Source organism: Stegostoma tigrinum, chromosome 27 (genome assembly GCF_030684315.1).
Source record: "Stegostoma tigrinum isolate sSteTig4 chromosome 27, sSteTig4.hap1, whole genome shotgun sequence".
Classification (NCBI taxonomy): Eukaryota; Metazoa; Chordata; class Chondrichthyes; order Orectolobiformes; family Stegostomatidae; genus Stegostoma; species Stegostoma tigrinum.
Window position 1 is genome coordinate 37,575,609 of NC_081380.1, and position 13,284 is coordinate 37,588,892.

General features: G+C 45.5%; 1 protein-coding gene across 6 annotated transcripts in view; it reads right to left on the reverse strand.

Annotated features, from left to right (window-relative positions):
* LOC125464749 (galectin-6-like) overlaps positions 1–13,001 on the reverse strand; it is a 32,455-nt gene extending 19,454 nt beyond the window's left edge. For all 6 annotated transcript variants that reach the window (XM_059655312.1, XM_048557521.1, XM_048557520.1 and 3 more), the window contains exons 1-4: positions 12,871–13,001; positions 7,429–7,517; positions 6,237–6,444; positions 1,865–1,984 (exon numbers count right to left, since the gene is read on the reverse strand). In XM_059655312.1, coding sequence (XP_059511295.1) covers positions 1,865–1,984; positions 6,237–6,444; positions 7,429–7,517; positions 12,871–12,906 — 453 coding nt within the window. In that variant the 5' untranslated portion in view covers positions 12,907–13,001. The remainder of the gene's footprint in view (positions 1–1,864; positions 1,985–6,236; positions 6,445–7,428; positions 7,518–12,870) is intronic.
* Positions 13,002–13,284: the final 283 nt, after the last annotated feature.

Sequence of the window (13,284 nt, forward strand, 5' to 3'; positions counted from 1 at the left end):
ATTTTTGTTTTTGATTCTCAAAACTTACAGGACAGACAACCCAAAGTTCAAAAGATTCACTAGACAAAGGAATTAAACCTGTTAAGAAACCTTTCTCTTGTAAGAGAATAGGTTTTATTTCCATGTTCTAACAGAGAGGAATAGTAGCACAGTAACATCGCTGGACTTGTAAGCTGGAAGCCCAGAAGTTCAAGTAATGTACCAAAGATAGGAGTTCAAATCTCAATGCGAAAGCTGAGAGTTTTAATTATTGAAATTAATTAATGAAGCAGGAATAAAATATTAGTCCTAATAATGACCATGAAGAGACTGTATGGTTGTAAAAATCCATTTATTCCCTTTTTGAAAGTGGGTGGGGGGGGGGGGGGGGGGGGGGCGGAATTATCTGCTGTCACGTGACTACCAATGAACACTACATGATTGACTGCCCTTAGAAATTAAAGGCAGGCAATAAATGTTGACTTTGCCAGTAATGCTTTCATATCTATCCTTGAGATGCAAGCACACAGGATATCCAGAGAATCTAGAAAGCTTTCACAATGTTAAAAGGTCTCCAGTGAACAAACATTGAAATGTTCCATTTATTTCAGCTTTGAACACACTTAATGAACGACCTCAACACTACTCTGCAATCAGGAATTCCACAGATTCATGACCCTCAGTGAATAAATGCTTCCACATTCACTCCCTTCACCAAGTCATTAATACTGTAGACTGACCCAAGCACTAATCCCTACGATACTCTGCTAGTTACAGGCTGCCAACCTGAAAATGCAATACCTCACCCCTCCCCCCAATCCCAATTCTGTCTTTAATAAACCAACTTAATTGATGTGGGTAGCCGATCGGTTTGCTCCAAAGCCATGGGTTCTTTTAAATTTTAGAGAGATAGTAGGAATTGCAGATGCTGGAGAATCTGAGATAACACAATGTAGAGCTGGGTGAACACAGCAGGCCAAGCAGCATCAGAGGAGCAGGAAAGCTGACGTTTCGGGCCAAGACCCTTCTTTAGAAAAAGTGTCTAGGCCCAAAATGTCAGCTTTCCTGCTCCTCTGATGCTGCTTGGCCTGCTGCGTTCATCCAGCTCTCCAGCTTGTTGGCTCTTATATATTATGTAGCTTAATGTGTGGAGCCTCATCAAATGGCTGTTACAAATAAATATATATAACTGCCTCCCCTTTCTCTACCATGGTTGTAAGTTGCTCAAAGAAATGCATTAAATTTGTCAGCCATGATTTCCCCTTCATGAAGCCATGCTAACCTGCTTGATTGTGTTGTGCGTTTCCAAACGATCTGCGGGTGTAACACACAAATAAATCAAGGGATAAACATTGCTCAAAACATAGTACCTTTTAGCAAAGGGGTATCTACTAAACCAGCGGAACAGGTAGATACTATCTCTTTGTAGGAAAATGTTCCACATCCTCGATAGAGGATAGATCCCACAGTAAGACTTAAATTATAAGGCCAGAACCTGAACAGGATTGAAACGTAACAACTGATCAAGGGGTTAGACAGAAATGGTCATTGTCTCCCGAACTCTCCAGGATTGTTGGGCAGGAGATACTGAGGCTGATTTCTGCAACCCTGCCTCTGCAGCTCCTGCTCGTTTACTTTGTCTCATTTCCATCATTTCAGACATGACCAAGTTGAGTGAACTCACCACAGTGAGGATAAGAGCGCGTTCCCAAAACACAAATATTCACTCAGCTCCAAGCTGCTGGATGAGCTAGACACAGGGGACCTTTACAAATGCACGATTTGGGAACTTATACTGGAGCTCACCAAAGTAACTTTTGATTTGTCACCAATAGTACTTGAAATCTCAAATAACAATACGCGACACACCACATCCGTGACTTACATTGCTGTTCATGAAGCTGATGGAGACAATCTCGACTTGGCCATCGATAGTAATGCTGTCCACCCTGGAGATTGGGATCCGGTGCTTAAATTCTAGGAAATGTTTATCGTTCACTGCCACCTTGACAACAACACAACATACATGAAGACAGCTGGTAACGCAAGGGGTCAATGAAACAGAAAGCCTCTGGGGGTTTGTGCGATACCAGTCCTGCACAGGACTGTGTCAACTTTGTTTTAAGAAAAACAGACAGTACGCATTTGGTCAGAGATAATGGGAACTGCAGACGCTGGAGAATCCAGGATAACCAAGTGTGAAGCTGGATGAACACAGCAGGCCAAGCAGCATCTTTTGTGCTCCTGAGATGCTGCCTGGCCTGCTATGTTCATCCAGCTTCACATTTGGTTATCAGTAGGCATTTGATTTCTGTTTGTTTCATTTCATTTCTCCATTCCCTCTGCTCAGACCGTCGATCTCGGCAACAGCACAGCACCCCAAGTGCTGCTAGCTGCTCTCTCTCAACACAAATGGTTCTTTAACCACGAGCTGATGAGAGATAACCAAGTCCCACCTCTGCCTTCCCAGTACAGTCAATGGCAGCCTGCAGCAAGATTCCCATCCATCCCACCCATGGGCAGTTCGGTGGCTCAGTGTTTACGGCTGCTGCCACACTGCGCCAGGGATCCAGGGTCAATTCCACCCTTGGGTGACTGTCTGTGTGGAGTTTGCACATTCTCCCTGTGTCTGCGTGGGTTTCCTCCGGGTGCTCCGGTTTCCTCCCACAGTCCAAAGATGTGCAGGTTAGGTGGACTGGCCTAAGTGATTTTCTGGGTATTGCTGACGACAAAGGTAGAAGCTGAGACCAGTGTGTGGCCTCCCCAGTCTTTTTTATCCCCCCATAGAGCACCTACAGGGTAGAAGCAGGCCATTCACCCCCTCAAGTCCATTCCAACACTTCACAGAGCATCCCTTGCAGGCTCACCCCACTTCCTTATCCCTTTAACCCTTAATTTCTCATTGCTAACACATCTAGCCGACACATCTCTGGATACCATGGGAAATTTAGCATGGCCAATCCGCCTAACCTGCACAGCTTTGGACTGTGGGAGGAAACCAGAGCACCCGGAGGAAACCCACGCAGACACGGGGAGAATGTGCAAACTCCACACAGACAGTCAACGACAGGTGCAATTGAACCCGGGTCCCTGGAGCTGTGAGGCAGCAGTGCTAACCACTGAGCCACCGTGCCACTTAGTTAATAAGGAACTCCTCAGGGTTGTGTAACCCACATAGGAGGCTAACCCCTGATCAATCATCATGGTGTCACAGAAATGTGCCAGCAAACGCAGCTGTCATATTCCTAACCAAGTACACAAGCCCTGCCTTAGGAAAATAAACATCAAAAAGACAAGACCAGTAGCTGGAACCAAAAAGTCCAAACAAGATTTACCCCAATTTCACAAATGGCACTTTTAACCATCAACATGTTTTGTTTTTATTTGGTCATGGGGTGCAAACATCAATGCCAAAAACATCATATAGTGCCAACCTAATTGTTCTGGAGGCCATTAACTTGGGACAATAAAACTGGAGATAGGAGGTGGTGCAGTAGTAGCATCACAGCAGCTTAGAGAATTTGAAAACACTTAAAATGTAAAGTTGGAAGCTCATCTGTGCAATGGCAACAATGAAACTACCATCAATTGGTCAGCGCTGCCTTTCAGGAATGGAAATCTGCAATCTTTATATGGTCTGGCCTACAAGTGACTCCAAGCCCAAATCAATGTGGTTGACTCTTAACTGCCCTCTGAAATGGCCCAACAAGCCACTGAGTTAACGGTCAACTGAACAACAAAATGGAGTTAGCAACAAATGCCAACCTTACCAATGATGGCCCCATCACATGAAAGAAAGCTGCTGAAATAAAACTAAAAATAAAATTTAACCATGACTTCATCTCAAAGAGCTGTGTCACACTATTTATTTTCCAAATTCCTCATTGTACAACAGTTAGGCAATTTCTGACGCCACTGGTCATATTGAATGAACATACATTCTCATTGTCACAAGATCTTGCCCTCCTTTCTCTACACACAAACCTTCTACAGGAAGTGGGTGTTGGAAAAAACCCCAGCGCTGAGTCAATACCCCATGAGCTGTGAAAATACAGCTGATGTTGCAGCCACACAGTGCAGAGGTGCTGATTTTACTGTAAACACAGATCGCCCGGGAAGGAGGCATTGAACCTTTCAGTCCAGCTTCATGGCTCACAGATTGCTGCTGGCTTGTCCAGAAAACATTTCACAAATGACTGACCTGATAACCCACAATTCACAAAGAATTTGCCAGAGTTTCAACAGCAGCTAACATGCCCTGTTCATATCCCCCATTCCTTTTTTCCAGCTGGCCTACTAGTCCACTTCCTCATCTCTACTAACACCCACACTAACTCACTCAGAACTGACTGGAGATGAGGAAATAGGAGCAGGCTAACGACCTGTCCATCTTTCATGTGTAGCAGGCAGAAAGGGAAAGCCATTAGCTGAAAATTTCCCTGAGCATACACCATCCTGACTTGGAAATATACTACCATTCCTTTATTTTCAGTGTGTTACAATCTTGGAACTACCTCCCTAACAGCACCGAATGCTGATACACATCAGCTGTTCAAGACGGCAGCCCATAAAAAAAATTAGGGATAAGGCCGGAAGTGATGGTCTAGTCAGTAACACCCACATCTGTGAATAAATAAGAAACAATGATATCACAACCTCAACTTCATTTACCCAACTTAGCTTCATATCCTTTGAAACCCAAAATAATTTCAGTCTTGACAACTTCAAAAGTCACCATGCCATTATCCCATCACCGCAGGAGGGGCTCCCAAACATTTTCCCCACTGGGACCCCATTTCAAGGCTGAATAATTATTACGACCCTCAGGGGAGCTGGTTCCTTACGAACCCAGGCTGTAGGGTAGAGAGAGTTAGGAACAGATTTCAATGTATTTAAAGCTGTGTAGGCCGACTGTTCGCAGTGCTGCAGGGGGCAGGCCTTGGGGCTGGGTCATTTAGGTCACTCTCACAGTTTGAATAAGTGCAACGGTTTAAAGCTGCCTTGTAGCTGAGCACTCAGTCAGAGCTCCACAGCAACTAGGTCTATGTCAGAACTTGCAACCCAAGCCTTTGGTTCATCACCTTATTGTTGACTATTACCTTATTTCTTTAAGTTTACTATTTGTACTATGATGGGTTGTAATGCTTAACTTTTTAAACTTTGTTTCTCTCTCTTACTACTTCGTACCGAGGTACCTTTGTATCTAAGATGATGCACTTTTCACTGTACTCCTGCACCTGGGTTGATGTGGTAACAAAATCAAAATCTAATCTAAATTTTCCAGGGGTGCTCTTAGAGCGTGGCTGAAAACTACCAATCAGAGAAGAGTCACTGGCGAATCCATTCAGGTAAGACACACACTTTCAGAAGGCTGCAGGTGCTGGAACATTCAGAGCTTTCAAAACTGGGACAGATTTTTTTTTAAAGCAGAAGTATTAAAAGATCTGAAGCTGAAATGGGTAAATGGAGCTGAGGAACAGATTGGCCATGATCTAGCTGTTTTGGTAGCCAAGCTGAAGTTTCTATGCCTGCTCCTATGCTTTTTAAGACTCCAGGTTTCTCTCCTGGTCGACAGCTCAACAACGGAACTGTCTCTTCCTTCATATTCCTCAGCAGAGAGCATGGAGAGGCAGCTTTAGTAAAACAAAAATGGGAGTTGGCAAGGAAGCCTCAGTCTCTACACCATTCCATTTGGTTCAAGGAGCAGTTAGGGATGGGCTACAACATCAGCATTTCCAGTAATGCCCAGAGCAACCCAACTCCAGTTTCCTCAAGACAGGCTTCCCAAAAAAGTGCATTGCTCCCAATTGTAACAAGAGCACAAAGAACGAAAGGAAAGGGGAGAAGGTGGTACAACAGTTATATCGCTGGATTAGTAACGGAGGTGCAGAATACTTTCAGAATACCAGTTAAAATCCCATCAAGGCAGCTGGCGGGGTGTGAATTCAATGAATACAGAAGCTAGTCTTAGCAATGTTGCTATTAAGCTCAACTAACTAGCATAAAGACCCATCTGGCATAATAATGTCCCTTAGGGAAGGGGATGTACCATCCTTACCAGGTCTGGCCTACACGTGACTGCGGGCATGTGGCAAGTAGTTGACTTTTAAGCATTCTCTGAAATAACCACATCTGCTCAAGAAGCAACTAGGGACCGGCCATAAATGTTGGCATTACTAGAGATACCCACATCCCATGAAAATATAAAAACAGTCCAAAAGATTTGTTTAAGAAAGCTATAACATTGTACAAATTACCTTGTAACAATCTATCTGGACAAGTATGAGAAGTTGGAAAGATTCTCCTCTCTGGACTGGCATTTCATGTTTCCTCTGCTCTGTGCACCACCGCTGGTCCTTGTAAGAATTGCAGACCACGTAGCCTGGGTTCTCATAGCGTGGGTTGAAGTGAAAGGCAACGTCACAGTGATACGGTATTGAGCCACACTGAAGATTCACGTGAAATCTGAAAGGGGAGAAAGAACCACAAGATGTCTCAAAGCCCAACAATCCGTGAGGAAGGCTCACACTCTCCCAGCACTGAGATAATGGGGGGAAACCACCAAAGCAGAAACATGGTTTACTAGAGCTGTGCAAAATGATCCATATTCAACCAGGTTCAAGCAACAGTGATCAAACCATCTGGCTCAGATGGGTGTAAGTGGCCAACCAAGTCACAAACCAGCCACAGTGACACACACCAGACCATCCTCAAAGCATTTTGTAGTTCCCCATTGATCTGCAGATGGGAAGACAAGGCACATACAAACAAGCAAAGAAGGAAAGTCTGCACGTTCAATCTAATTCAATCCTAGCAGGAAGCCCCACAGAGGCAAAAGAAACTGCCAATGCTGAAATCCAAAGTAGACAACCAGGAGGTTGGAAGAACACAGCAGGCCAGGCAGTACCTGGAGGAAAGGAGCAATCAACCTTTCAGGAAAAAGGGATAATACTCAAAACGTTGACTGCTCCTGTCCTCCAGACGCTGCCTGGGTTACTGTGTTCTTCCAGCTTCCTGTTTGTCTACCAAGGAAGCCCACAGGTTCCACTGGCTGTTAGATTTAAACTCACCCAATATTATGGCTGACTTCAAAGAAGACACCCACACCCAAACTTATCAGTTTCCTAATGGTTGGAATTTGTTGAGATTACTCCATTAGACAATGTCAAGAGTGCTGTTGTGGCGTGGTGGTAGTGTCCATGCCCCTGAGCCAGGAGGCCTAGGTACAAGTCCTACCTATTCCAGAGGTGTGTAATAACATCTCTAAACAGGTTAATGTAAATGCATCTCCAATGGCAAGTGACTGCTCTAACACTGAGGACTTCTCTGGCCCTTGTGCTCAGCCTTCCTCTACACCGGAAGCAGGTAGGCCTTCATGCAAAGCTTTTCAAAACTGGATAGTGAACATAATCAAGCTCATGATTTTAAGAGACATTCTTTAAGGAATACCTGTCACTCTGAGGAAGCACTCGCCCTCTGATCATGATCATCATCCCATCCTGCAGGCCTCCGGGAATGGGCCCAGTGTAAGGGATTGGCTGAAAGACAAAACAGAATAACCATCAGGTGGAACAGTGTCAACACGGGGCGCTCCGTGGTCAGTCCTTCTTTAATAGCCTGGGGAACCCACAGCACAAAACACGCAGAATCCAGTCCAGATGTAAGTGAGAATGAGTCTTATCTGAACAGAGCATTTGAGAAGCGGAGAATCACTTACCCCTTCCCCACGATATCTCAAAAGCAAAGTATACAGATCTTAGAGGATTCAACAGGGTTGATGATGAGAACTAGCTCCCTCTGGTTAGTAGTCTGGGACATGGGGGTATACTGTTTACGATTGAGTTGAGGAGAGATTTCTTCATTTAAAAGGGAAGGTGAAGCATTGGAGGTCTTTATCCCCGACAGTTGCCAATACTCAGCTGCCAGAAACTGTTAGGTCAGAGATACACAGACTTTGGCCACTACAGGAATGACTGGATGTGGGTATGGGACAGGCAAGTGGAACAATGGAAGATCAGCCACAATCTGATTGAATAGCACAGCAGGTCAAGGCTCTATTATGGTGTTCTGCTGCCCCTGACTTCACCGGTGGGTAGTGCCCAGGTTTAAACTATGGGGAGTGAGCAATGCAGCTGCTGCAGTCTGTCCCAGTGCTGGGAAGGGGGAAACATGGAAAAAAGGAAACTGCACGGACTCCTGCTCCTGGGAGTGCTACGTAGCATCTCTGTTGCTTAGTCGCCGTAAAGGAAGACTTCAGGATAGGGATTGGCTGGGAAGCTCTTCAGAACCGAATCACCGGTCGATGCTCACTGGTCTCTGGTGAAAAAGAATGGCCACAGGGATGAGTTATGGAGTGCAGAAGGGTCACCAGCTGGATCTGTACTAAAGTGGAATGAACAAGAGGCTACAGCATCGAGTGATCTGGTTGTTTACTTTCAGCAGCAAAAAACAGAGAGAGATCATGAAAATCCATGTTGCTTTCTCGTAAGGAATCTGGCTGCAAGTGAACATTTAACAGACTTTTCTTTTACATAGAACACAGAACAGTACAGCACAGGAACAGGCCCCTCGGCCCACTAGTCCATCCTGTCCCTATATTTTCTACCTGTTCATGTGTCAGAGTCATACAGCACAGAAACAGACCCTTTGGTCCAACTCATCCACGCCAACCAGACATCCCAATCTGACACAGTCCCTTCTGCCAGCATTTGGCTCATACCCCTCTAAACCCTTCCTATTCATACACCGTCTAAATGCCTCTTAAACTTCACTGTTGTATTTGCTTCTATGACCTCCTTTGGCAGCACATTCCAGGCAACTACCACCTCTTACAAAAACAAAACTTACCTCACATTTCCTTTAAACTCCGCGCCCCCCACCGACCCCCACCCCCTCAGCATGTGATGCTCTAGCAAAAAGAAAAAAGCCAAGTTTATCCAACCTTTCCTCACAGCTAAAACAGTCTAATCCAGGCAACAAAGTGTGGAGCTGGATGAACACAGCAGGCCAAGCAGCATCTTAGGAGCACACAATCTGACATTTGGCCTGCTGTGTTCATCCAGCATCTGCAGTTCCCATTATCTCCAATCCAGGCACCAGTCAGGTAAGCCTCTTCTGAACCCTCTCCAAAGTTTCCAAATCCTTCCTATAGTGCAGCGACCAGAGCTGCACTCAATACTGCCAATACGGCCTGACCAAAGTCTAATACAACTGCAACAAGACACAAGAGAATCAATTCATGATGATATTACATAAAGTCTGACGAGGCATTCAATTCATTCCATGTGTCAAGGGAAAGTTGGGAGGTAGTGTTCAGACACCCAGAGCTAGTTGTGATCATACACAGCAATGTTTCGCTTTTCAGTGAGTCACAGCGTGTTTTTGGTACCAGCTCCCATTAGACAACAGCACATGATAACGGAGTGTCAGAGATAATGGGAACTGCAGATGCTGGAGATTCCAAGATAATAAAATGTGAGGCTGGATGAACACAGCAGGCCAAGCAGCATCTCAGGAGCACAAAAGCTTACGTTTCGGGCCTAGACCCTTCATCAGAGAGCCTCTGATGAAGGGTCTAGGCCCGAAACGTCAGCTTTTGTGCTCCTGAGATGCTGCTTGGCCTGCTGTGTTCATCCAGCCTCACATTTTATTATCTATGATAACGGAGTGGGTCTTTTATCCAGCTGGTCCTTTGTGGCCTGTTCCTTAGGAAGTAATTCAGCTGCTCATCAATTTGGAAACATATCGTCTTTCAGTTGCACAAACAGATCTTCCAGAGCAAGGAGCTAACCCTATCTGAGTGTTAGAGTCTGGCATATTATAATGTGCAGAACTACAAGCTGAGGAATGCACTTAAAGTCTGGGGCAGCCAAAACAAAGCTTCAACAGGGAAGGCTATGACCGAAAGCTTCCTGTCATACAGTACATTAAGCACCTGAAACTATTTAGAGTTCTTTGGGCCACATACAGCAATCAGTATTTGACACAAAAGGTAAAACACGTGTTGGAAATATTGTCTATAATTTTAAATGCAGTGAAATGAAATGTATCAAATCAAAACTTAAGTACTTGGCAAAGTTAAATACTTACAAACAAAAAACTCTCAGCTCATACCATGGGGCAGCACGGTGGCTCAGTGGTTAGCACTGCAGCCTCACAGCGCCAGGGACCCGGGTTCGATTCCAGACTCAGGTGACTGTGCAGAGTTTGCACATTCTCCCCGTGTCTGCGTGGGTTTCCTCCGGGTGCTCCGGTTTCCTCCCACAGTCCAAAGATGTGCAGGCTAGGTGGATCGGCCATGCTAAATTGCCCGTAGTGTTCAGGGGTGTGTGGGTTATAGGGGATGGGTCTGGGTGGGATGCTTCAAGGGGCGGTGTGGACTTGATGGGCTGAAGGGCCTGTTTCCACACTGTACAGAATCTCGTCTAACCATCCACACAAACTGACTGGAAGTCACAAAAGTATTTTCAAAAAAAAAATCAAGAATCAAGATCCGAAGATTCTACAGCAAGGCAAGTGAAAGTGAAGAGACTTTTATTTGTGGAATGCGAACGTCACATTTACTGCCCTCCATTATTTAGCCTCTAAGAAGATGGTGGTGAGCCATCTTTGTGAACCACACAAAGAGGTGGATATTGTCCACTCATTTAGTTGTCTCAGCCCCAGGGTCTCTCTGCAGGAGCTTGTCAGAAGGGTATGTACCATCTACAAGATGCGCCGCAGAAAATCTCCAACATTCCTTTGACAACACCTTCCAACCCCACAATATCTACCATCCGGGAGGACAAGGGCAGCAGATACATGGGGACATCTCCATCACCTTGGCTGGGAAATATGTCACCGTCCCTCACTGTTGCTGGATCAAAATGCCAGGACTCTCTGCCTAACAGCATTACAGGTCTAACTACAGCAAACGGACTGATTCAAGAAGGCAGCTCTCCACCATCTTCTCAAGGGCAATTAACTGGGCAGAATTCTTCAATAATGGCTAATACCCCAACAGCTGATAAAGAAAATATTTGCATTTATATAGCATCTTTCACTACCAGGTGTTTCAAAGTACTTTACAGCCGACGAATTACTTGTGAAATGCGATCACTTTTGTAATGCAGGAAAATTTTCAAGCAAGAGAAGTCCTACAATTAGCAAATTTTAGTTACAGTTACAATTTTAAAAGACATTTGAATTAGTTCCTGAATGGGAAAGGTTTGGAGTAATATGGGCCAAGCACAGGCAAGTGGGACTAGTTTAGTTTGGGAACATGAACGTGGACTAAAGGGTCTGCTTCCATGCAGTATGACTTTCTGGCTCTATGACCAGGTTGCAGATATGGGTTCAAACAGCCGCTAACGAAATTCAACTTCTATTCTATTCAATTCAACAAATCTGTAACTGAAAACCAGTCTCAGTAATGACAAGCAGGAAATTATCGACGACTACAGTAAAATCCCATCTGGGAAGCAGATCTGTTTCCCTTACCCATGTGACTCCCAAACAACAGCAATGCAATTGACTCTTAACCGCCTTCTGAAATGGTCAAGCAAGGCACTCAGTTCAAGGAGATTTATGGTGGGGCTACAAATGCTGGGCCTACCAGTGACACACCCATCCCATGCAAGATTAGGTTCTGGAAAAATAGAAAATGGGAGCAGCTGTAGGCCTTTCAGCCCGCTCAATGTGATCCTAGCTGATCCTCTCAGTTTACTACCAAGCCAGACTGGCAGCATAGTGGCTCAGTAGTTAGCTGTGCTGCCTCAGAGCACCAGGGACCTGGGTTCAATTCTAGCCTGGGGTGACTGTGTGGAGTTTGCACATTCTCCCTGCGTCCGCGTGGGCTTCCTCCCACAGTCCAAAGATATGCAGGCTAGGTGGACTGGCTATGCTGAATTGCCCATAGTGTCCAGGGGTGTGATTAGATGGGTCATAGGGGGATGGGTCTGGGTGGGACGCTCTGAGGGCCTGTTTGGACTTGCTGGGCTAAAGGGCCTGTTTCCACACTGTAGGGATTCTATGATTCAAACCCCCACCCTCTCTCCCCACAAACCCCTGGACAAAGTCAGTGTCAAGAAATTGATTTTTTTTCTTCATATATTCAGTGAAGTGTCCACTATTACAACACAGACTAAACTGCATAAACATTACACAGCTAAGATAAATAGCCAAGGCCATTCCCCCAGGGTGGGGGAGTCCAGAACTAGAGGGGCATAGGTTTAAGGTGAGAGGGGAAAGATTTAAAAGTGGCCTGAAAGGGTAATTTTTTTTCAACCGAGGCTGCTGTGTAGACGTGGAACAAACTGTAAGAGGAAGTGTTAGAGACGAGCACAATTAGAACGTTTAACAGACATTTGGACAGGCTTAGGGAGGGATATGGGCCAAACACAGGCAAATGGGAGTAGTCCCGCTTCGCAACCACCGATGAGTTGTTCCAGGCTGTATGACTCGAGGACCACGACCATGAGCATTCCGGAAGGATATCGCATTGTGACTAAAACACAGTGTAAAACATTAATTTGCTGGTTAGGGGACGAAAGCCCATCCTAACTGGGACCCCCCCCCCGGCAAGCTATTTTAAACACACAGATCGGAGTCCATTCCGTTATGTGAAGAACACGAACCCCAGCCCCTTAGACTTTTTCAAACTAATTTGACCGAATCACATCTTTACTCAATTAAAATCCCTGGCATCAAGTCAATAACCGGCTCGGAGTTTATAACTCTCTTGGGTGATGAGAGGCTGTAGTTTGTCTCTCTGGAGACGAAGGGGGGGGGGGGAGTTCCCAAAGACAGGAGGAAAATCTAACGGTTACTTTGTTCTAACACCTTATTGTCCCCGCCCAAGGCTGGCGGTCACAGTGAGCGAAGCTGCAGCCGGGCGATACCGAACACACTCACCGGGTTATAGACAGGCTGTGGCGGTACGAAACTCATCTTCAACCCTAACCCTGATCCTATCCACTTCCAAACTGCAGCCAGAACCAACTGTCGTAACTTCCTTTCGTGGCTGGGTAGGGGCGGTAACAGCTCGCTTTTTTTTTGTAGCTCAGAGCTTGATGCTCATGGAATTTCCTCACTTGTTTCTTTCTTCATGTTTTAAAAGTGGGAAAGAAAATTCCTGGCGTGATCACTCAACAAGCCTGTCTTAGTTTCCAAACAGCTCCCTTCGGTGAAGATGGATAGACTCCTTGGTGGGGTGGGGGCGTTTGATGAGGTAGGGAAAATGGAATAATCAGATCAGCTATCCCCTTCTTTCAGGCTAAAAGGGTCCTGATCCTGCCCTAATTCACGTGTATGTGAACTGTGGGTTAC